The sequence below is a fragment of the Carcharodon carcharias genome, chromosome 5 (genome assembly GCF_017639515.1).
Source record: "Carcharodon carcharias isolate sCarCar2 chromosome 5, sCarCar2.pri, whole genome shotgun sequence".
NCBI classification, from domain to species: Eukaryota; Metazoa; Chordata; class Chondrichthyes; order Lamniformes; family Lamnidae; genus Carcharodon; species Carcharodon carcharias.
Window position 1 is genome coordinate 129,772,180 of NC_054471.1, and position 25,145 is coordinate 129,797,324.

Below are 25,145 nucleotides of genomic sequence, written 5' to 3' on the forward strand. Positions count from 1 at the left end.
TTGAATTAGTGCCAATTTGTTGTCAAAAGCCTTTTAAAATTAAAATTCCCTTTTGAGAACTCGATCAAGAACCAAACCTCAAAATGTTAAACTTTATGAGAACTGTAATTTACATTATCAAAACTAAAACTCTTTCTCATGTGCATTTGATTTGTATCCAGATTAGAAGTCCCATATGTTTCTTGACACATTCTTTATCTTTGGATAGCATCCTCGTTATTCAAAAGTAACCTGTTGAATTACATTGCACCTTACATCCCAAGATTGTCCCAAATTCAAATTAGGGTGCTTTTGGAATGCAGATTTCCTTTAATATTTCATTTATCTTCTCAAAAGAAACCCTTTTTTCATTCGTTGGAATCACCTAGACCGTGTTTTTATGTCTTTTGGTTTTCCTAGAATCTTCCTGAATTTCAGGTAAATTTTTTTCCCCTCAGAATTTTAGAATACCAACTCCTATGTATCAATCCCAGTCAGCTTGGAAGCTGGTGATGAGGGTTATTCCCTACTAGTCTGCAAGGGGGTGGTACAAGGGTTGGTTCATCTCAAACAAAGGCAAGCCCTGTTTTATCTTTACAATACCTTCAAATTGTGATTTTTACCAGAAATCTCAACTCAAACCTTATACTCAAAACTTTGGAATGTTTGAGTATACTTTTCCTTTAATATGGGGCTTTCGATTCTAAAGTGCTGAACTACGTTCACAAATGACAATTTAGGGTCAAAAACACATTAAAACTCACATACTAATGCTTCCTTGCGCACAAACAAACACATATATAAAGGTATGTTTTTTCCTATAATATTGAACTTAACTCTAAACGAAACTTCAAGTAGCAGTGGGGGCAGGATAAAGGGATCTTGGAGGTTTCTCTGCTGCTGCCTGTCACTGCTCTCTAACTTCCCTAGGGGTACCCCCTTTCTCTCCCTCTCTCCAGTACAAATAGCTCTTGAAACTCAGATTAATTCATTTCTTTTAAGTTACAAAAATTCTGTAGTGGACCTTTCAGGTCCCCTGCTGCTGTGACTGGCGCAGCAGAGAAACTTCCTAGGGAAGTTAGAGAGCAGTGACAGGCAGCAGCAGAGAAACCTCCAAGATCCCTTTATCCTGCCCCCACTGCTACTTGAAGTTTCGTTTAGAGTTAAGTTCAATATTATAGGAAAAAACATACCTTTATATATGTGTTTGTTTGTGCGCAAGGAAGCATTAGTATGTGAGTTTTAATGTGTTTTTGACCCTAAATTGTCATTTGTGAACGTAGTTCAGCACTTTAGAATCGAAAGCCCCATATTAAAGGAAAAGTATACTCAAACATTCCAAAGTTTTGAGTATAAGGTTTGATATCTCGATTGAGATATTTCCATATTTGTTTAGTTTGTTGAAGATACAGACTCAAAATGAGTACTGTAACTTTGTCAGTTTTATCATTAGTCTGAGCTTCCATCACTCCTTGGAGCATAACGGTGGGTCGCTCGGCTGCCACCCTTGTTTCATTTTGCTGATCAGCTTTCTGTGCTTCCTGGCAAGGTGAAGGGACATGGTTCCTTCACCTCCCCACTCTGCAACAAACTCGAGTTTGGTCTTCTTGGCCACACACACAGACCCACACTAAATGGTCACACATGCGCTAAAACAGGGACCCATAGTTCCCCCGAGATCGGAGTCTCCTGGCACTCAACCACCCCACAATAAAACAGGACTCCACCGCCTCACAATAAAACAAGACTCAACTGCTCCACAATAAAACAGGACTCAACCGCCCCACAATAAAACAAGGACCCACAGTTCCCCCACCTGTCCACCTGAGTCTCCCTGGCTGAAACGTTTGGATTCGCCCTATTAGACTTCCGTCCTAGTCTGACCCGAACAACCAGAGAGTATCTTTCAAAATGAAAATACTCACCAGATCATTGTTCAGCCTTCACAAAGGTCCAGGCGAACCTTGCTGATTATGTCACTGAAGAGGGTAACCCCTAGCAACTACCACATAGGCCAGTTGAAGAGGAGAAGTTACAATCCCCGATCACACAGCGACCACAGAGACTCGGGCTTCTTTTAACTGGTTTTATTCAAGCATATGCAAGGGAGCCGCAATCATTCCTAAGAATGAAGACCCAGCTCCCAGTTTGATTACATTTCATTACTTTTGTACTTTTTCTTATCATTATACATTTGAGTACATTTGAATACATCCAATCGGTTACCGACACACCGGTCTCATGCTAACTCTATCCTATTGAGTACATAAACATGTGATTTTGCTAACCAGTTATCCTAAAGGAGATATACATAATTATATTATCCAATCAGACTTAAAACTCATACGCAAAGGCCTTGGTTCTCACAGCTCAAGACTGTTAGTTTGTGTTTCTTCAAAGCCCCCTCTTTGTCTATTGTATGTCCTCCCGTATCTAAGCTAAAACCATCTGCCCCTACCCTACATGAGGGGGGAGTACACCTCATCTAATTTATGTCGTGCTTGTGTCCCCAGTCAGGCTCCCAAGGCTATGCAATGTTAATCTGGTAATCTTCAACTCTTAATGTGTTTAGCAGTCATGCCTGCCTGGAGATTTTAGGGGCTTTTCAGTAAATTCTTACTGTATTCTCTTTTAGCATTTTTAATTTCCCCCTAACAGGGTTCAGCCGGAATAACTGCTCCAGATCCTCCGATCACACGGTTTGTCCCTCCCAACCTTGCTACCCCTCCAATCAGAGAGAATCTGGAGGAGCAGCAAGAATGGGAGAGGGAACCTGTGATTGGAGGAGCTGGAGCAATGAGCGTGGGAGAGACAGAAACTGTGACTGGAGGAGCAGCTCCTTAAAAATTCTGTTCCTCCCATGCTTACTGCTCCTCCAACTAATCTCTGCTTAATTTCCTAACTCCCAATAAGATGCAATGTAAGGAATTGTGTATGGGGGTGATCAATCATGAATTTTTCACCTCCATCTTTGATTTCTCTGGGCTACCATAAAATCTCCAGGGTGAATTTGCACACCATCCTCCTGTATTTTGAACACTGTTCCACTTCTGATAAATTCTGTAATTAACGTTGATATCTGAATCCAAATCATTTACCTATTCAGTAAATGGTTTTCCTCCACAGTCTCTCTTTTTTAACTATTAAAGGTGACTAAATCTTGGCTCTTGACTTCAAATGGCGCACACAAAAGGCAACATTGGAGATCTTTGTGAGCATCTTCTCTGCCACTGAATGTCATAACCCAGGCCAAAGGCAAACATGAATATTTTAAAGGAGCCATATTCTTTTAAATAAAGGTCGTCAGACCCAGCAGGCTTGACTATCTTTAACATGATATCTTCTGTAGCCTTACCTAGAATCACAGAACTCTTGCCACTTCTCGAGGGTATATCGTTGTAATTCCTGGACTGCCTTTAAAACTAAACAAAATCACACAACAAACTATTTTTGTTGCATTGATCCACCATGATCATAAAATGAAGCATTCGTTTGAAACCTAGTCACATAATGTCAGTGGCCCTTTTCATTTCTATTTACTGCTAGGTAAATTAAACAATTTGGCATTCCTGATATAGGACTTTGCACAATGGAAGCACATTTTGAGAATTTGGGTACAAAGATGAGTTTTAACAAAGAGAAAATTGTGGTCACACTGCCCTCCACTCCTGACACATGTCCCCACTTGACAAAGCTGTATTTTTTTGCATGATTTATTAACCTGATTTTTCCTAGCCTGGAAGTTAATGCAAATTTATTGGTCATGTGTTTCAGTTATACCAAATGAGCTATCACTCAGTTATTACTGATGAATCTTTTTTTTCTCGCTAGGCTGCTGAGTGTTATGTGCTGCAATCTGGATATTCTTCTACTTTTAGAATCCCAGTACCATGTATCAGAAATTCTCTTGAATGCACAAAAAGAGAATGTTCGAGAAAACTTAGAAAATCCAGGGTAAGGAATTGGTAATACCCTTAACATACCACACGATTTAAATTGAAAAAACAAGTTTTTTTCCCTGAAGTAATTATAATACTATATTTTTCAGAGATTTCATAATTGATGGTCTCTCTGTGGAGAGGAATCATATACTTGTCCGCATGAATCTGATCGGTGGACCATCAGAACGGGTTTTGCCTCCAAGAGTTTTGCAAAAGGTTGGAAAAATATTGTTTTCTTGTTGTTTTGCAGTTTCCTTCTTATTTCAAATGGAATGATGTGTGTGCATTTTTATTGACCACAGTGATGAGCTCATTCATTTCTTTATCTTCAGTGTTGATAGTATCTGATACCTTCTTCCTCTTCTTCTACTGTCCCTTCTGCCTGCCTGAACTCCACTACATTTAGTCCTCATAAGATTCATCTCCATGACACACACACACTCCTCCTTTGAATCCTTCACAAACACTGTAAATAGCTACCTTTCCATTGTGTTGCAATCCCCATAGAGACCGGTAACTTTGAAAATAGAAATTCGTATTTCCAGTTGATAGCTGAAAGGATGGCATGACAAGATTTCACTGTTTGACTTTTTACTATAACAAACAGACTAAAAGCGCTATTGACTAAACACTCTTTTTGTAGGCAACATACTTTAAACTAGAGTTTACGACTTTCCCCCTTTAACACAATCAAAAATCCCATTTCACAGATATACTTTACACTGTCCTTTAAGGAGTTGTTTGAGTTTTCTGGATCCAGTCCAAAATGATTCTTACCTCTCAAGGGTTTAATTCCCTTCCTTTCCTTTCCCTACCTGATAACTTTTAACCCAGGAACTGTCTTTCACAATGAGAGTTTATCCTGTAGATTCTCCCTGTAGTGTAAGCTAGGCAAATCTTCTAGCATCATTCCAAATACTCATGAATTTAGTCTTTTCAATCTGACCACACCTGCAATCCTGCATGATGAACCATGGAGATTTTCAGCCTCTGGCTCCTAACTCTCTTCCAGATCCTGGCAGAGTGCCTGTCTGAGAGTTTCAGGGATGTCTTAGAAACCCATTCCCTCTCAAAGCCCATCTCCATGGCAATGTGAATCACATTGTAAACAGATAGAAATGCTAATAATCAATTCTTGAGGCTTCAATTTTCTTTTATCTTGCAAGTAAATGGACAACTTACAGTTTAGGAACAGGATTAGGCCATTCGGCCCATCAAGCCTTGCCATTCAGTTAGATCATGGCTGATCATCCACCTCAATGCCACATTCCCGCACTATCTCCATCTCCCTTGATGTCATTAGTCTCCAGAATCTATTGACTTCTGTCTTGAATATGCTCAATGATTGAGCTTCCACAGCCCTCTGGAGTAGAGAATTCCAAAGATTCACCACCCTTAGAATGAAGAATTTCCTCCTCATCGCAGTCTTAAATGGCCTGCTCCTTATCCTGAAATTATGTCCCCCAGCTTTAGACTCACCAGCCAGGGAAAACATGTTATTTACATCCAGCTTGTCACACCCAGTAAGAATTTTTGTAAATTTCAATGAGGTCACCCCTCATTCTTTGAAATTCCACGGAATATGACCTAGTCTGCATCTGCTATGTTCTAGCCCATTCACTTAGCCTGGCTGAGTCCTTTTGAAACCTCCTTGCACCCTCCACTTAACTGTTTGCATCCCAACATTCTCAACACATCCCTCGGTCTTTGGAGACCAGCACTCGAACCACTGTAATCATAGACGCTGCTGCCATTGCTTTCAAGTGTGAACACTTTACTCCTTCTTTCGAGCAAAGCAAACCGGTCCTCCCTTTAATCTTTAACAGCCGAGACACCCAGGCCTATTGTCAGGCAGACTTCAGAACAGGCAACAAGACTCCCTTTATTTCGCCCTAAATTAAAGAGACAGTCCCAAGACATAAACTTATAGACCTCATAACTGTAACAAGTGATATTGCTCCTACTACCCCACAAAACTGTTGTGATCACCATATTCTTAAAGATCCTACTTTTGACTCTCTTCATTCTCTTTATGTCTCTAACCTCTCTTTCCTTTGACATTGTCATCTAGCTCTCTATTTGTCTGTTGTACCACTTTCTGTTTGAATCCATTTAGTTTGCCTATTGTACTTGTTATGACATGGCAGATGATGTGTGCCCGGTAGACCAAACCCACAAGGGAAATTTGGTCACGCTATCACAATAGTTTTGCAATTTGCATTTATTATGAGAAGAACTGTGCACTGAATTCAGAATTAAGGAGGTCACCAAGACCTTTTAGAGGTTTTAAAAATTAAATTAGAATAGTTATTAACAAAATAAAAGATTTCAAACACCATGCATAAGATTACAATTACTTACCACTATAACAGCTCGTAAAATTCCTAATTACCTGATTTCCAGTTACACATCCCCTTTAAGGCAACAGTCCAAAATAGTTTTTAGATTTAAAACTAAATCAACAAGTTAACACAGTACCCATTTGATAATAGAATTCCAAATGGCCTTCCCCAACTTCAGTTACTTTACATAACAGACTTATGCACAAATGACTGGAGGCTTCTTGAAGGCTGCTTCTTGAAGGCTGCTTCACACACTTCTGTTAGATCTTACATGGCCTTCTCTTCACATAGCCTTTCATTCTCTTTTATATATGTTTCTCCCTCTTTAATATGTAAATTCTGTTGTTCCATATGTCTTTGAAACTGTATCTTCCTCATAATATAAAAACTTACATGTTGCCAATATTGTCAGTAATCTTTGGGAGAAATAAACACACTCCTTAGCCTTGCTTACCCAGTTAGTTGTAAGCAGACTAACATCCCTTTGAAATTCAAACAATCCCTTCATTTATCTTAAAAAAAAATGCAAATTCCCTTCATACTTTACATGCTAAGCCAGCATCCATGTTTACTGATTAGCATTTTAAGCACATTTCTATACCTAGCTTCTTTTGATAATTTCAAGCTTGCAGTCTACTTGACTCCAAGTGTAATTAAATCACAGACAGAACCACCTATACTTACACCCTTCAACCTACTTCACAATAAACCAGAAAAAATTATGAAAATTATTATACTTACACAACACCCCCTCCAATGACATCATCAGTGTAAGAACTTTTCGTCATTTCCATCCTTCACGCTGGAACACTCTTCCTAATACCTTTGGATGACTCACTGGATTAAGGGGAGAATTTTCCTCCCATCGGGGGTTTGTGTGGGGGCAGGCGTGAACCCAGTTGGCACCTCCGTTCGGATCTGCACCGCCATTTTATGTGGGCGGGCCAATTAAGGCTTGCCCAGCTTGACGTGTGCTCCCTGTGCAGGCGGAGGGGGATTCCCTGAGTTGGGGCCTGCGCTCTTTCACACATGTGCGCGAAAGAGTGCAGAAATCTCCCTGAGGCACAGAGGTGCCTTAGGGAGATTAGTTTAAGGTTGAAGAAAAGAAAATATTTTAAGACATGTCGCCTCATGTGACAGTGTCAAAAGAGCTGGGATATGTCAAGGAACATTAATGAAAAAATGTATTTAATTTATATATCCTTCATGAAATCTCATCCTGCCCGTGATTGAGGTTCCATGAAAAATACGAAGGCCACATGGGCTCTTCACCTGCTTGCCACCCTAAAGTATGGCTCCCCCTCCCATGGCCCTTCATGTTACCATGCAGGACTAAATGTGGCTGAGAGCTCAGACACCCATTACTCTGATGAAGCACCTGATCCTCAGTGAAAACATTGCTTAATTGACAGCTTTGGCTCTCTGATCTCTGATATTAATTTCACAATGTTTATATACACAATGTTAAGAGGTTGTGCCTGTAGGTTCTATTATTGATACTTTAAAGGGTCTGGATGATTGACACTTAGTGAAATGACATTTTTTAACATAGTGGCAAGTGATGAATGAATGACTTTTTTCAAAACTTTTTTTTTTAACACATAGTATTGTCGATATAGGGTTCACTGATTATACACTGTATAGAACCAATGGGCGAATAAGTGGAATAAGAGGTATGAGGGGCCATGGGGATGGGAAGATGCCATAGCTCGGCATGGGGGGGCATGAAGGGCCATGCAGAGGTCAGTGGGGAACATAGCTTGGCATAGGGGGCATGAGGAGTACCTTTTGAACTCACCTTTAAAATGACACCTCTGAGGACTAGGAGCAGCCTGTCTCCACAATGGAGCCAGCCAGGTCGGGAGTGCAATGCGCGGCCTCACAACCCAAACAAACTTGCACCCTTAAAGGGCACTCCTGAAAATAGCAAAGCCTGGGAATGGGGTCAGGAGTCTCAGAATGAGGGCCTGCCAATTAGGAAACTATGTAGAATATTATTGTTTATTGTGAGGGGAATTGAAAACAAAAGTAGGGAAGCTATGCTTGAGTTATACAGGTTACTGATGAGACCACATCTGGAGTACTGTGTACAGTATTAGTCTCCTTATTTAAGGAAAGATCTAAATGTGTTAGAAGCAGTTCAGAGAAGGTTTACTAGGCTAATACCAGGAATGGGTGGGTTGTCTTATGAGGAAAGATTGGACAAGTTAGGCTTGTATCCACTGGAATTTAGTAGAGGAAGAGCCAGCATGATCAAAACCTTTAAGATCCTGAGGGGTCTTGACAGGGTGGATGTGGAGAAGATGTTTCCTCTTGTGGGAGAATCTAGAACTTGGGGCCACTGTTTAAAAATAAGGTGTTGCTCATTTAAGACAGATAAGGAGAAATCTTTTCCCTCAGAGGATTGAGAGTCTTTGGAACTCTGTTCCTCAAAGGGCAGTGGAAGCAGGGTCTTGGAACATTTTTAAGACAGAGCTAGATAGATTCTTGATTAACAAGGGGGTGAAAGGTTATCAGGGGTCGGCAGGTGGTTACAATCAGATCAGCTGTGATCTTATTGAATGACGAAGCAGGCTTAAAGGGCCAAGTGGCCTACTCCTAATTCGTATGCTTGTACCTTTGAGGTACAGAGGGATCTGGGTGTCCTGATACATGAATCACAAAAAAGTTTGTATGCAGGTCATTAGGGAGGCAAATGGAAGGTTTATTGCAAGAGCAATGTATTATAAAAGTAAGGAAGTGTTGATGCAGTTCTGTACAGGGCATTGGTGAGATCACATCTGGAGTACGGTATACAGTTTTGGTCTCCTTAAGAAAGGATTCAATTGTATTATAAGCAAGCCAGAGAAGGTTTGCTTCTGATTTCCTGGGATGGAGAGGTTATTTTATGAGGAAAGGTTGAACAAGTTGGCCCTGTATCCATTGGAGTTTAGAAGAATGAGAGGTGAGCTTATTGAAGCATATAGGATCCAGAGGGGACTTGACAGGGTGGATACTGAGAGGATGTTCCCCTTATGGTGGAGACTAGAACTAGGGGACACAGTTTAAAAATAGGGGTCTCCCACTTAAGACAGGGATGAGGAGATTTTTTTTTCTCAGAGTGTCATTAGTCTGTGGAATTCTCTTCCCCAGAGAACAGTGGAGACATGGCCATTGAATATTTTTAAGGCTGATTCGATAGATTCTTGATTAACAAGGGAGTTTGAGTTTATAGGGGGTAGACAGGAAAGTAGACTTGAGGCCATAATCAAATTCAGCATGATCTTATTAAATGGTGGAGCAGGCTTGAGAGGCCTAATGGCTTACTCCCCCCAATTCATATGTTCGTATATACGTGCATTTGTTTGGACCAGGAAGCAAAGCAAAGGGAAGAATGTGGGGCTTCAGGATGACCAGGATAAAGAATCTTACCAAATATTCCTGGAAGGGGAATCTTGTGATGTACTCCATAAGTTAATTGATTTTCTGGACCTTTCAGCTAGAAAACATTTGCACTTTGACTTACTGAAAAGTGCTAGCTGATAACGACATAGCAAGGACAGTTGGGACATCTGGAACATTTGTGAATAGCGGGACCAGTGGTCTATCTCCTTAACTCGTGAGCTTTAAGGATAGAGAATGAAACAGAGGAATAAAGGAAAAGGAAATATCATGAATTAAAGACAGGTTAGACACAGAAAGAGACTAACGTGAGAATCTGCGTAAGAATGTTGTTCAATGAAATATGTGACCCCGTACTTTTTTAACATATGTACTAGTTGTTTTCCATGTCAATACACACAGGGAGTTAAGCATAAGGGAGCTAGGAATACAGGAACACCAGTAGGCCATTTAGCCCCTCAAACCTTTTTCGCTCAATTTGGATCAAGCTGTATAGGGATTAAGTGGGTGAGACCAAAAAGAGGTAGAGCGTTAGAAAGAAACAGGATGAGGATGGAGAGGCCAAAAGAGGGGGAGAAGCCATGGAGAAGGAAGCAGGAGAATGGGGAAAGGTGGGGAGTACAGGAGATTGGGCAGATCAGGAGGGGAGGAGAGAGAGAACTGGGTGAAAGGATAAGCAGGGGAGTGTAAGAGGAGTACAGGGGTAAAGGGGAAGAGAAGAGGCCAATAAACCGCTTGGTGAGAAGGCCAAATTGCAACTTGAATAAGCAATAATTTGTGGCGGGGGGGGAGGCAGGAGGTGGCCTGTTGAGGCAGGAGGTGGCCTGTTGAGGCAGGAGGTGGCCTGTTGAGGAATCCTGCAGCATAGCAGGGCTGATGACCAGTGTGGACAAAACAGACCAGAAAACCAGAGGTAACACTGAATCTTCCACCATCTAACAATGGGCAAGAAATGTGGCCATGCCAGTGTTGCTAAGTTCTGAAAACATTTTTTTAAAATTCTAGTATGCGTTTAAATATCCTCAATCCAATGTATGTCAGTGGGTGGGGGATGGAGGGGAAATATTGCAGCGGCAGAAAATGAGTGATATATTGGCATTTGCTGGAGTGGTTGCCAGCAGAAGCAGCAATTCTCAGGGAGTGCAAAGCATAGGATGTGGTCTAGTGGAACCAAGGCAACATAGGGTGATAGTTGTTGAATAGTGAGGTGAGAGTGACTAGTTTTGACATCAAGGCTGCATTTGACTGATTGTGGCATCAAGGACTCCTAGGAGTCAGTGGGAATCGGGGAAAACTCTCTGCTGGTTGGAGTCATGCCTAGCTCAAAGGAAGGTGGTTGTGATTGTTGGAGATCAGTCATCTCAGCTCCAGGACATCACTGCAGGAGTTAGGGGTTAAGTAGCTGGGCTAATTAGTAAGTTTGCAGACGACACAAAGGTTGGAGGAATTGCAGATAGTGAAGAGAATTGTCAAAGGATACAACGGGATATAGATCGGTGGAGACTTGGGCAGAGAAATGGCAGAAGGAGTTCAATCCGGACAAATGCGAGGTAATGCATTTTGGAAGGTCTAATACAGCAGGAATTATACAGTAAATGTCAGAACCCTTAAGTGCATTGACAGGCAGAGGGATCTCGGTGTACAGGTCCACAGGTCAGGTCACTGAAAGTGGCAACGCTGGTGGATAAGGTAGTCAGGAAGGCATATGGCAAGCTTGCCTTCATTGGCAGGGGTATTGAGTATAAAAGCTGGGAAGTCCTGCTGCAGCTGTATAGAATCTTGGTTAGGCCACATTTGGAATATTGCGTGCAATTCTGGTTGCCACATTACCAGAAAGGTATGGAGGCATTGGAGGGTGCAGAGGAGGTTTACCAGGATGCTGCCTGGTCTGGAGGTTATTAGCTATGAGGAGAGGTTGGAGAAACTCTGATTGTTCTCACTAGAGCGATGGATATTGAGGGGCGACTTGATAGAAGTTTACAAAATTATGAGTGGCATGGACAGAGTAGATAGTCAGAAGCTTTTCCCCAGGGTGGAAGAGTTAATTACTAGAGGAAATAGATTTTAGGTGAGAGGAGAAAACTATAGAGGAGATGTGCGGGGCAAGTTTTTTACGCAGAGGGTAGTGAGTGTCTGAAATTCGCTGCCAGAGGAGGTGGTGGAAGCAGGTACAATAGTGGTGTTTAAGAGGCAGCTTGACAAATACATGAATAGAATGGGAATAGAAGGATAAGGACCCCGGATGTGCAAAATGTTTTAATTGATGGGCAATATGATCGGCGCAGGCTTGGAGGGCCGAAGAGCCTTTTCCTGTGCTGTACTTTTCTTTGTTCTTTGTTGTTCTTTGAATTCCTCAGGGTAGTGTCCTTGACCCAACGATCTTCAGCTGCTTCATCAATGACTTTTTTTCCATCATAAGGTCAGAAGTGGGGATGTTTGCTGATGATTGCACTATGTTCAGCACCATTTGTGACTCCTCAGAGACTAAAGCAGCCCATGTCCAAATGCAGCAAGACCTGGACAACATTCAGGCTTGGACTGACAAGTGGCAAATAATATTTGCACCACACAGGTGCCAGACAATGGCCATCTCTGACGAGAGAATCTAGCCATCGCCCCTTGACATTCAATGGCATTACCATTACTGAATTCACCCACTATCAACATCCTGGGTGTTACCATTGACCAGAAACTGAACTGGACTAGCCATATAAATGTTGTGGCTCCAAGAGCAGGTCAGAGGCTTGGAATCTTACAGCGAGTAACTTACCTCCTGACTCCCCAAAGCCTGTACACTATCTACAAGGCACAAGTCAAGAGTGTGATGGAATGCTCTCCAGTTGTCTGGATGAGTGCAGCTCAACCAACACTCAAGAAACTTGGCGCCATCCAAGACAAAACAGTCCGCTTGATTGGTACCCCATCCGCAAAGATTGACTGCCTTCACAGCTGACGCACAGTGGCAGCAGTATGTACCATCTACAAGGCACACTGCAGAAGCTCACCAAGGCTGCTTAGACAGTACCTTCCAAGCCCATGACCACTACCATCTAAAAGGACAAGGGCAGCAGATAGATGGGAACATCACCACCTGGAGGTTCCCCTGCAAGCCACTCACCATCCTGACTGACTTGGAAATATATTGCCATTCCTTCACTGTCTCTGGGTCAAAATCCTGGAACTCCCTCCCTAATAGCACTGTGGGTGTACTTGAATCACATGGACTGCAGTGGTTCAAGAAGGTAACTCACTACCATCTCCTCAAGGGCAATTAGGGATGTCAATTAATGTTGGCCTAGCCAGCAAAGCACACATCCCTCGAATGAATAAAATATATGTGGCTGAAACAAGGATTTTTGACCAAGAGGAAAGGTAGTCAGGAGAATGAGATTTCCAAGAATGAAAAAGATTAAAAAGTAGATTTAAGTTCATGTGTGAAAGTTCTACCTTGCCTCCAACATAGACATCTCAGAGATTTAGGCTGTGCCACTTGGTGCCCAGTTATGAACTACACACAAACTTGTCCAGAATTCTTTAACATAAATTTACCATATATTATAACAGTTATGTTATGCTTGTGACATTTCAAGTTTAAAATCCCTATCATAGCACCAATTCCATGCATAACTACAGCAAGTAATTGTTGACATTTTTAAAATATGTTTTTGCATTGACACAGTCTGGCATTTTGACATAGAATATTACAATCCACTCAGCATTTTTAGGATGTACAGTATATATCTTGCACTTGTATGCTTTCCCTAACAACTTTACGAATTATAAATTCTTATAGCGCCACCACAGTCACAGCATGACATATTTACTTAGACAGTTTCCATTATAAATATAGACATAAGGATTTATAATGGGAATATAAATATAATGATAGAATGTGCTTTTTTGAAGGGAACTGAATATTATCTGCATGCCCTTATCTAATTATTCCTTTCCAGCAATCCTACTTCATCGGAAGGCTACACTTGGGGCAGAATTTTCTGTGCCTGCTGGTGTCAGACATGTTTGGTGGCACGAGTGTACAATATGGCAACAAGGCCAAAATTCAGTTTCACGATGACGTGAAACCAGTTTGCAATTGTCCGCTCAGCCTGTCAATGGCAGGTTCCATTTCAGACGTCAGTAACTTCAGGGTAATACATCTGCATATCATTGTAAGGCCAGCCCGCAGGAATCATCCCCCCACGCTGGATTGTCCGCCCATGTTGGGAGGAAAACATGCTGATGCAGAACCATCTTGACAAGTATGACGTGCAGAAGTTGGGACTTACTGCCAGGGCCTTGCTCACATTGCAGACACCTGAGGAGCAGAAGATGCTGGAGCTTGACAAGAATGGGACCCTGGAGGAGCATCGATGGCAGCCTAGGTGGATTCTCATGGATATGGCTCCACTGGAAAGTTATCGTTCAGAGTCTGCTCACAACATATGATGGTCAAGGGGGTGGAAAGGAAGGTCCAGCTGTTTTTGGGAGAGGAAGGTCTAGGATCAATTGGGACAGGAAGAGGTGTCAGGGGATGGTGAGTTTGAGAGGGGGAAACGAAGGTGTTGGGTGGGGGGGTGTGGGGGGAGGTTTGGAGGGGCGGAACGAAAGTGTCGATGGGGCGGGGGGGGGAGATTGGGAGGGGGAACAAAGGTGTCGGTGGGGGGTGGAAGGCTGGGAGGGGGGAATGAAGGTGCCGGGGTGGGAGGTTGGAAGGGGTGGAGAGACTATGGGGCAGGAAGGGGCAATGGGGGAGGAAGGTGAAGGGAAGGGGAAGGAGTTCAGAGGGGGGAAGGAGTCCAGGGGGAGGAAGAAGTAAGGGTGTCTGAAGGAGGCAGGACTAAGGGGGGGGGGCTGGTGTTGGGGAATCAGGGGAGATGGTGGGGGGGGAGGAGTCTAGAGGGCAGAAGGAACCTGGAAGGGGCTATGTCCAGATGAATGTGCAAGCAAGGGCTCTGATGAGTCCAGGATTGCCTCCTGGGGACCGAACTGAGGATGGGTGTGGTACGAGGGAATGGCAAGAATGAGGGCAGAGTGAGGCAGTAGGGTGGGAGGATGAGGGTTTGACGGTATCAGTAGAAGAGATGGCAAGGGTGGTTAGTGGGTACTTGGAGGCAGACACGGACCCTGGGGATGGGAAGGAGAGGTTAACTTGCACGTTCACCCAGACATCCCGAAAAGAAAAGGGTTGTGGCTGGAAGGCCGGGGGGCGGGGTTGGAAGGTGTTGCCAGGGGGTCGACAGTGATGGGGGAAAGGAAATGCGTGACTGAGGGAGGGGAAAGGACAGGAAGCGAAAGAAAAACTGTATTACTACCATGCTGTCTAAATTGAAAGTGTAAGACGAGTCATGGTGGGTGAGATCAGGTGGTGTATGGGAGTGTGGTCAGTGGGTAGGCGGAGATGCAGGTCAGCTCAGATGATCAATTGAAAGCAAACCCCAGCAGGCAGCGTTGAAAATGTTCAGGACATGGAGATGAGTGTGATATGGGAAGGTTCCGCATAACTGGGAGAGTGCTTACACATGGCTCCAAACAGCCCTGCTACATTCACAATTCTCCTTCCAAAATTACTCGTGGGTCAGCTGCATGCAGCTGAACTGCTGAGGGGAGGGCCAGGTGGGTGGGTGGAGTCGGGGCGGGGGTTTGATGGGGGATGCACCTGGAGCACTCGCGAAGCCTATCAACGAAGCTGAAGGACATCTTTACATATTATTCACTGAAAGTGAATAATTTGCACTGTTGATGACCCCTTCCATCACTTTACTGATGATCGATAGTGGACTGATGGGGCGGTAGTTGGTTAGGTTGGATTTGTCCTGCTTTAATAGATATGCGAAGAGAAGGAATGATGTATTATAGCTTTTTAGTAGTTACATCTAATGCCCAGTCTCTGCCTGCCCCCAAAATCCACTGGCCCTACTAGCTCCTGTTTCAGTGGATATTAGTATCTCACCCTGTGCCACCCCATCTCCTGCCTTTATGGCACCAGCCATTATCAGTGTATTTGATAGTCAACTCTTGAATTTGAGATATATAAATTTCTCTTGTTCTGGTCATATTTTGAAAAAGTATTCCTTGGTCTGTTTTGTTAAACTTACAAGATGGTGAGGGCTGTGGAGGCAGCCTCCAGAGCAAATGAGGCCAGATGGAGATGTGACGATGTGTGTGAAAGAGTGAGTGGTGATATCCCTTGAGTTGTCAGTGAGAGAGATGCCAGTGAATGTGTGATGGGCTAGAGTGTGAGAGTTTAGAGTGATGAGATGGCTGCCTTACCCAGGTGGCACAGATGAGATCATTCGTCCTTTATCTGCATTAGATGGCCAACCTCTTCTGTGCAGCATTGGCACTGATCACCATTGCCATCGCCTTCCAAGCCTGAGTGGTAATGTTGCTACCCCTCCGGCCAGAGCTGAAGTAGAGGACATCATGGCAGGCCTCCACAGTGTCCAAAAAGTGCTTGAGGGACACATCACCAAACATGGGGGCTGCAGTCTTCTTGCCTTTCGGGGCTATGTCTTATTTGCAGCAGTCCGGGCGGCTGGCGTGATGAAGTGGCGAGGTGACAGCGTGGCATGCGAACCGGAGCCCACCCATCATCGAAATGGCATGTTTCCTGGGAATGCATAATTAAGGTGGCGGGTTTGAGGTGATATGGTGTGAGACACCGCCATTCCGGGTGGTGGGTAATATGTTGCTTCATCCGCCCACTACTTAGTGCAAATCTGGAACGATTCCGCCCTATGTTTCCTGTCACTCAGCCAATTTCCTATTCAAGTGCCTACTTTCCCTTAGTTCCATGAGCTAGAATTTTGCTCACTGTATCAAATGTCTTTAGAAAATCCATATACACCATATCAACAGCATTGCCCGTATGACACTTCTCTGTTACCTCCTCAAAAAAAACTCTAAGTTAGTTAAACTTGATATTCCCTTAATGAATCCATGCTGGCTTTCCTTAATTAGCCTGCACTTGTCAAATTGATTATTGATTTTGTCCCAGAAGTTTCCCTACCGCTGAAGTCAAACTGACTGGTCTGTAGTTACCAGCTTTATCCTTGTACCCCTTTTTGAACAATTTGAGCAATTCTCCAGTTCTCTGGCACTACCCCTATGTCTAAAGAAAACTGGAAGATTATCACTACAATTTCCACTTGCTTCCCTCAGTAACCTTGGATGCATCCACCTGGTCCTGGTACCTTATCTATTTAAAGTGAAGATACCCTTTCTAACACTTGCTTGTCAATTGTAAGTTCTTCAAGTGTACCGGTTGCCACCTCTCTCACCTCGGCCTGGGTAGTATCATCATCTTTTGTAAGAAACAATACTAAGTCCTCATTTAATACCTCCGTTATTTCTACTGTCTCCATGTGCAAGTCCTGTTTTTTTATCCCTAATGGCCCCTACTCTTTCTTTTACCACCCTTTTATTATTTATATGCTTATACAAGACCTTGGGATTCCCTTTCATGTTGGCTGCCAGTCTCATTTCATTCTCTCTGCTTTTCTTCTTTGTTTTTTCACTTCCCCTCTGGTCTTTCTATATTCAGCCTGATCTTCCCTTGTATTTTCTACCCACTATCTGTCGTACATGCACTTCTTCCTTTTCATCTTCACTGCTATGTCTCTCGCCATCCAGGGCACTCTGGATTTATTTTTCCTACCTTTTCCCTTCAAGGGAACATACTTTGACATTGCCAGCAATACATTTTCTTTGAATGTGGCCCATTAATCAGCCACTGTCTTCTCTGCCAACATTTGATTCCAACTCACTCAACTCAGATGCATTCTCATCCCATCGCAGTTGGCTTTCCCCCAATTAATTATCCCTGCTCTGGATTGTTCCTTGTCTTTTTCCATGGCCAGCCTAAAACTTATGATGCAGTGGTCACTGTCCCCTTAATGCTTTTCCACTGATATTTGATCCACTTGACCCAACTCATTCCCCAGAACAAGGTTCAACGGTGCATGCCCTCTGTTGGACCAGAAACATACTGTTGCCAAAAATTATCTTGAACACGTTCTGGGAACTTGTGCCCCTCTTGTCTCTTTGCACTATTCCCATTCCAGTCTATGTTTGGATGATTGAAGCCCTCCATTGTAATTACTCTATAATTCTTGGACCTCTGTAATTTCTTCGCAAATTTGTTTCCTTACATCCCTTTCACTGGTTTATATACACTAAATAATGTTATTTTACCTTTTATGTTCCTTACCTCTAGCCAGAGAGATTCCGTACTTGACCCCTCTGGAACATCCTCTTTCTCCAGCACTGTAATGCCATCTTTAATCAATACTGCCACCAGCCCCACCCTCCCACCCCCCGTCCCCTTGTCTTCCTTTTGTGTGTCTCCTAAACACCTTCTACCCAGAAACATTTAATGCCCAATTCTGCTCATCTTTGAGCCATCTCTCTGTTGTAGCAGTAATATCATAATTCCATTTGTCAACCTGTGCCTGTAGTTCACCAACCTTATTAACCACACTGTGCATTCACATACATGCACATTAAGCCTGATTTAGGTTTTTTTTTACTTTTCCCCCTTGTTCTGACCCCATCTAATGATTTACTATTGTCTTCTCTAATTCTATAAAAGTCTCCAAGTATTCTATTAACCTTGATGCTACTCTCTGATATATCCTCTTTATCAGTTAATACTCCTCTCCTTCCCACTGGTAGTTTTTTCTCCCCTCCACTCTGAATTTCCCCTCAGGTTCCCATCCCTCGCCCAATCTAATTTAAACCCTCCTCAACAGCACTAGCAAACACTTCCTGCGCGGACACAACTACCAGTGCTGTTAATGTGTCCTCCTTGTACTTGTCCCACCTGCCCCACAACTGGCCCCAATGCCTCAGAAATCTAAACCATTCCCTTCTACTCCATTTACCCAGCCACATATTGAACTGCTCAGTCTTCTTATGCTTATGCTTACTCGCACATGGCATTGGGAGTAATCCTGAGATTTTCGCTCTTGAGGTCCTGCTTTTTAATTCCATTACCAAGTCACTAAAGTCTGCTTTCAGAACCTTGTCCCTTTTCCTACCTGTGTCATTGGTCCCAGTGTGGACCACGACCTCTAACTGGTCACCCTCCCCCAAATGGACGTACTGCAAATGTTCTGTGATGTCCTTGACCCTGGCACCAGGGAGGCAACATACCAACCTGGAGTCGCGTCTATAGCCACAGAAATGCCTGTCTTCTCCCCTAACCATGGAATCCCCTGCCACTATAAACTTCCACTCTTCCTCCTCCCCTCCTGTGCAACTGAGCCACATGAACTTGGCTCTCGCTGCAGCCCTCTGAGGAACCATATTGTTCATCAGTGTCCAAAATGGAAAACCAGTTAGAGAGCGAGATAGCCTCAGGGGATTCCTGCACCCATTCCCTCTCTGCCTGTGTACTTCTCAGCAGTGGTGTGACCACCACTCTAAAAGTGCTATCCATGTAATTTTCAGCTTTGCGGATGTACCACGGTGACTGCAGCTGCTGCTCAAGTTCTGCAACCCAGACTGCAAGTTTCTGCAGCTGGCGACACTTCCTGCAGATGTAGTCATTGATGGCACTTTGACCCTGCATGACTTCCCACATCCCGCAAGATGCACATTTCACATGGCTGAGCTGCGTTGACATACCTTAAACTTTATTTAAAAAGTGTTTATTACAGAACGTTATAATATAACATAACACATCTGTCACTCACCAATCATCTCCACTGTGTCGAGTCTGGAAAGGCCTACACTTACCAACCAATCAACTTATGGGACGCCTATGTTATCACTTTTAGAATTAATCTGTAAACTCCCTGCTCTCTCTCCTCTGCTTTGAGTTCTCTGTCCGAACTCCCGTTGATTTATTGGCTTCCCGTCTTGAAAGGTAACTGCCAGCTGCTGGAGGCAAACTCCAACTTTAGCACTCTAATGCATCCAAAGCAGCACTCCAGTGCAAACACAGGCGTTGCTGCATTAGGAGGACTTCCAAGAGCAGACACCACCTGGGCCTGGTAGTGGAGTTTTGCTGCTCATTGTCCTGCATATAACTGGAGGAACTAAGCCTAAATAAGCTTTGCTGCTTATGTATGTGGACTGTTTCAGTATCTGAGGAGTTGTGAATGCTACTGAACAAGGGATGAACTTTTGACCACTTGATAGAAAGAAGGTCATTGATGAAACAGCTGAAGATGGTTGGCCTTGGACACCACCCTGAGGAACTCCTGCAGCAGGGTCCTAGGATTGAGATGATTGGACGCCAACAACCACAACCATCCTCTTTTATCCTAGGTATGACTTCAGTGGAGAGATTTTCCCCTGTTTCCCATTGACTTCCATTTTGCTAGGGCTCCTTGACACCACACTCAGTCAAATGCTGTATTGATGTCAATGGCAGTCAGTCTCATATCACCTTGAGTTAAGCATTTTTGTCTATTGTTGGTTCAAGGCTATAATGAGGTCAAGAGCTGAGTGGCCCTTGCGAAACCCAAATTGAACATCAGCAAGCAAGTTATTGTGTAAGTCATCTTGTTGGCACTGTCAATGACACCTTCCATCTGGCTAACCCAGGCTGTCCAAAAATATCAATGCAATAAACTGATAATTTCTTTTACTTGTTCATGGGATGTGGGCATCACTGGCTAGGCCAGTGTTTATCGCCCATCCCTAGTTGCCCTTGTTCAGAGGGCTTTTTTTTTTAAAGAGTCATTCACATTGCTAGGGTCTGGAATCACATGTAGGCCAGACCAGGACATTAGTGAACTAGATGGGTTTTTACAACAATTAAATCCAGTCATCTCCAGACTTTTAATTCCAGATTTTTATTAAATTCAAATTTCACCATCTACTAATTAACGAAGATGACCATTAGAGTGAATGGGTGCGAGTATGTGAGGGTGAGTGAGAACCCTGAGCCTGGGAGTGAGCCAGGCACACGCATTCACTCACACTGTCTCTCACCCACTCTCTATCCCTATCACATATACTCACTCTCCCTCGCTTGCTCTCTCTCATGCACCCTCGCTCTCTCATGCTCGCCCGCGCCTCCTCTCACACGCTCGCCCGCGCCTCCTCTCACACGCTCGCCCGCGCCTCCTCTCACACGCTCGCCCGCGCCTCCTCTCACACGCTCGCCCGCGCCTCCTCTCTCACGCTCGCCCGCGCCTCCTCTCTCACGCTCGCCCGCGCCTCCTCTCTCACGCTCGCCCGCGCCTCCTCTCTCACGCTCGCCCGCGCCTCCTCTCTCACGCTCGCCCGCGCCTCCTCTCTCACGCTCGCCCGCGCCTCCTCTCTCACGCTCGCCCGCGCCTCCTCTCTCACGCTCGCCCGCGCCTCCTCTCTCACGCTCGCCCGCGCCTCCTCTCTCACGCTCGCCCGCGCCTCCTCTCTCACGCTCGCCCGCGCCTCCTCTCTCACGCTCGCCCGCGCCTCCTCTCTCACGCTCGCCCGCGCCTCCTCTCTCACGCTCGCCCGCGCCTCCTCTCTCACGCTCGCCCGCGCCTCCTCTCTCACGCTCGCCCGCGCCTCCTCTCTCACGCTCGCCCGCGCCTCCTCTCTCACGCTCGCCCGCGCCTCCTCTCTCACGCTCGCCCGCGCCTCCTCTCTCACGCTCGCCCGCGCCTCCTCTCTCACGCTCGCCCGCGCCTCCTCTCTCACGCTCGCCCGCGCCTCCTCTCTCACGCTCGCCCGCGCCTCCTCTCTCACGCTCGCCCGCGCCTCCTCTCTCACGCTCGCCCGCGCCTCCTCTCTCACGCTCGCCCGCGCCTCCTCTCTCACGCTCGCCCGCGCCTCCTCTCTCACGCTCGCCCGCGCCTCCTCTCTCACGCTCGCCCGCGCCTCCTCTCTCACGCTCGCCCGCGCCTCCTCTCTCACGCTCGCCCGCGCCTCCTCTCACGCTCGCCGGCGCCTCCTCTCACGCTCGCCGGCGCCTCCTCTCTCACGCTCGCCGGCGCCTCCTCTCTCACGCTCGCCGGCGCCTCCTCTCACGCTCGCCGGCGCCTCCTCTCTCACACGCTCGCCGGCGCCTCCTCTCTCACACGCTCGCCGGCGCCTCCTCTCTCACACGCTCGCCGGCGCCTCCTCTCTCACACGCTCGCCGGCGCCTCCTCTCTCACACGCTCGCCGGCGCCTCCTCTCTCACACGCTCGCCGGCGCCTCCTCTCTCACACGCTCGCCGGCGCCTCCTCTCTCACACGCTCGCCGGCGCCTCCTCTCTCACGCTCGCCGGCGCCTCCCCTCACACGCTCGCCGGCGCCTCCCCTCACACGCTCGCCGGCGCCTCCCCTCACACGCTCGCCGGCGCCTCCCCTCACACGCTCGCCGGCGCCTCCCCTCACACGCTCGCCGGCGCCTCCCCTCACACGCTCGCCGGCGCCTCCCCTCACACGCTCGCCGGCGCCTCCCCTCACACGCTCGCCGGCGCCTCCCCTCACACGCTCGCCGGCGCCTCCCCTCACACGCTCGCCGGCGCCTCCCCTCACACGCTCGCCGGCGCCTCCCCTCACACGCTCGCCGGCGCCTCCCCTCACACGCTCGCCGGCGCCTCCCCTCACACGCTCGCCGGCGCCTCCCCTCACACGCTCGCCGGCGCCTCCCCTCACACGCTCGCCGGCGCCTCCCCTCACACGCTCGCCGGCGCCTCCCCTCACACGCTCGCCGGCGCCTCCCCTCACACGCTCGCCGGCGCCTCCCCTCACACGCTCGCCGGCGCCTCCCCTCACACGCTCGCCGGCGCCTCCCCTCACACGCTCGCCGGCGCCTCCCCTCACACGCTCGCCGGCGCCTCCCCTCACACGCTCGCCGGCGCCTCCCCTCACACGCTCGCCGGCGCCTCCCCTCACACGCTCGCCCGCGCCTCCCCTCACACGCTCGCCCGCGCCTCCCCTCACACGCTCGCCCGCGCCTCCCCTCACACGCTCGCCCGCGCCTCCCCTCACACGCTCGCCCGCGCCTCCCCTCACACGCTCGCCCGCGCCTCCCCTCACACGCTCGCCCGCGCCTCCCCTCACACGCTCGCCCGCGCCTCCCCTCACACGCTCGCCCGCGCCTCCCCTCACACGCTCGCCCGCGCCTCCCCTCACACGCTCGCCCGCGCCTCCCCTCACACGCTCGCCCGCGCCTCCCCTCACACGCTCGCCCGCGCCTCCCCTCACACGCTCGCCCGCGCCTCCCCTCACACGCTCGCCCGCGCCTCCCCTCACACGCTCGCCCGCGCCTCCCCTCACACGCTCGCCCGCGCCTCCCCTCACACGCTCGCCCGCGCCTCCCCTCACACGCTCGCCCGCGCCTCCCCTCACACGCTCGCCCGCGCCTCCCCTCACACGCTCGCCCGCGCCTCCCCTCACACGCTCGCCCGCGCCTCCCCTCACACGCTCGCCCGCGCCTCCCCTCACACGCTCGCCCGCGCCTCCCCTCACACGCTCGCCCGCGCCTCCCCTCACACGCTCGCCCGCGCCTCCCCTCACACGCTCGCCCGCGCCTCCCCTCACACGCTCGCCCGCGCCTCCCCTCACACGCTCGCCCGCGCCTCCCCTCACACGCTCGCCCGCGCCTCCCCTCACACGCTCGCCCGCGCCTCCCCTCACACGCTCGCCCGCGCCTCCCCTCACACGCTCGCCCGCGCCTCCCCTCACACGCTCGCCCGCGCCTCCCCTCACACGCTCGCCCGCGCCTCCCCTCACACGCTCGCCCGCGCCTCCCCTCACACGCTCGCCCGCGCCTCCCCTCACGCATATGGCCTTCTTCAGACCCGGGTCTTACAGACTCGAAACATTGACTCTGTTTCTGTCTGCACAGATGCTGCTAGACCTGCTGAGTTTTTACAGCATTTTTTGTTCTAGTCAAGCAACAACTTGACATAGTCACACTCACGGAATCATACCTTACTGATGATGTGCCAGACACCAACATCATCATCTTGGGCATTTCCTTTCCCACTGGCAGGACAGACCCAGCAGAGGTGGCGGCATTGTGGTATACAGTTGGGTGGGAGTTGCCCTGGGAATCCTTAACATTGACGCCAGACCCCATGAAGTTTCATGGCACCATGTCAAACATGGACAAGGAAACCTCCTGCTGATTACCACCTACCGCCCCCCCCTCAGCTGATGAATAAGACTCCTTCATGTTGAACACCAATTGAAGGAGGCACTGAGGGTGGAAAGGGCGCAGATTGCACTCTGGATGGGGGACTTCAATGTCCATCATCAAGAGTGGCTCAGTAGCACCACGACAGACCAAGGTGGCAGAGCCCTAAAGGACACAGCTGCTAGGCTGGATCTGTGGCAGGTGAAGGCACCAACAAGAGGGAAAAAATGTACTGACCTCATCCTCACCACCCTGCCTGCCGCAGATGCATCTGTCCATGACGGTATTGGTAGGAGTAATCACCGCACAGTAGTCGTGGAGACCAAGTCCAGTCTTCACATTGAGGATACCCTCCATCGTGTTGTGTGGCACTACCATTATGCTAAATGGGATAGATTTCAAACAGATCTAGCAACTCAAGACTGGGCAACCATGAGGCACTTTGGGCCATCAGCAGCAGAGTTGTACTCAACTACAATCTGTAACCTCATGGCCTGGCATATCCCCTACTCTACCATTACCACCAAGCCAGGGAATCAATCCTGATTCAATGAAGAGTGCAGGAGGGCACGCCAGGAGCAGCACCAGATATATCTAAAAATGAGGGGTCAACCTGGTGAATATATAACACAGGAATACTTGCATGTGAAACAGTGTAAGTGGCATGCATTGGACAGAGCTAAGAGATTCCACAACCAGTGGATCAGATCTAAGCTCTGCAACCCTGCCACATCCAGTCACGAATGATGGCGGACAATTAAAAAATTCACTGGCGGAAGAGGAGGCTCCACAAATAAATGATGGGGGAGCCCAGCACGTCAGTGCAAAAGATAAGGCTGAAGCATTTATAACAATCTTCAGCCAGAAGTGCTGAGTGGATGATCCATCTTGGCCTCATCGGGAGGTCCCCAGCACCACAGATGCTGTCTTCAGCCAATACGATTCACGCCACATGATATCATGAAGCTGCTGAAGGCACTGGATACTGCAAAGACTATGGGCCTTGACAATATTTCGGCGATAGTACTGAAGACATGTGCTCTAGAACTTGCCGCTCCACTAATCAAGCTGTTCCAGTACAGCTACAACACTGGCATCTACCCGGCAATGTGGAAAATTGCCCAGATATATCCGATACACAAAAAGTAGGTCAAATCCAACCCAGCCAATTACTACTCTTCTCAGTTCACTCTCCATCATCAGTAAAGTAATGGAAGGGATCATCAACAGTGCTATCAAGCGGCACCTGCTTAGCAATAACCTGCTCACTGAAGCTCATTTTTGGTTTTGGAAGGGTCACTCATCATCTGACCTCATGTTCAAACATGGTTAAACAAGCTGAAATCGAGAGGTCAGGTGAGAATGACTGAACATGACATCAAGGCAGCATTTGACCAAGTGTAGCAGCAAAAATGGAGTTAGTGGGAATAGAGGG

The 25,145-nt window shown here is 47.4% G+C and overlaps 1 protein-coding gene across 12 annotated transcripts in view; it reads left to right on the plus strand.

Annotated features, from left to right (window-relative positions):
- tbc1d32 (TBC1 domain family, member 32) overlaps nucleotides 1–25,145 on the plus strand; it is a 418,366-nt gene that overhangs the window by 215,044 nt on the left and 178,177 nt on the right. For 11 of the 12 annotated variants that reach the window (XR_005942968.1, XR_005942970.1, XR_005942972.1 and 8 more), the window contains 2 exons: nucleotides 3,811–3,933; nucleotides 4,028–4,136. Coding sequence is in view for 7 of the 12 variants with exons in the window: in XM_041187465.1 (XP_041043399.1) it covers nucleotides 3,811–3,933; nucleotides 4,028–4,136 (232 nt within the window). In the remaining 5 variants the exon portion in view is untranslated. Of the gene's footprint in view, nucleotides 1–3,810; nucleotides 3,934–4,027; nucleotides 4,137–13,596; nucleotides 14,168–25,145 lie in introns of those variants that run through there. The other variant, XM_041187468.1, reaches the window with a different exon arrangement.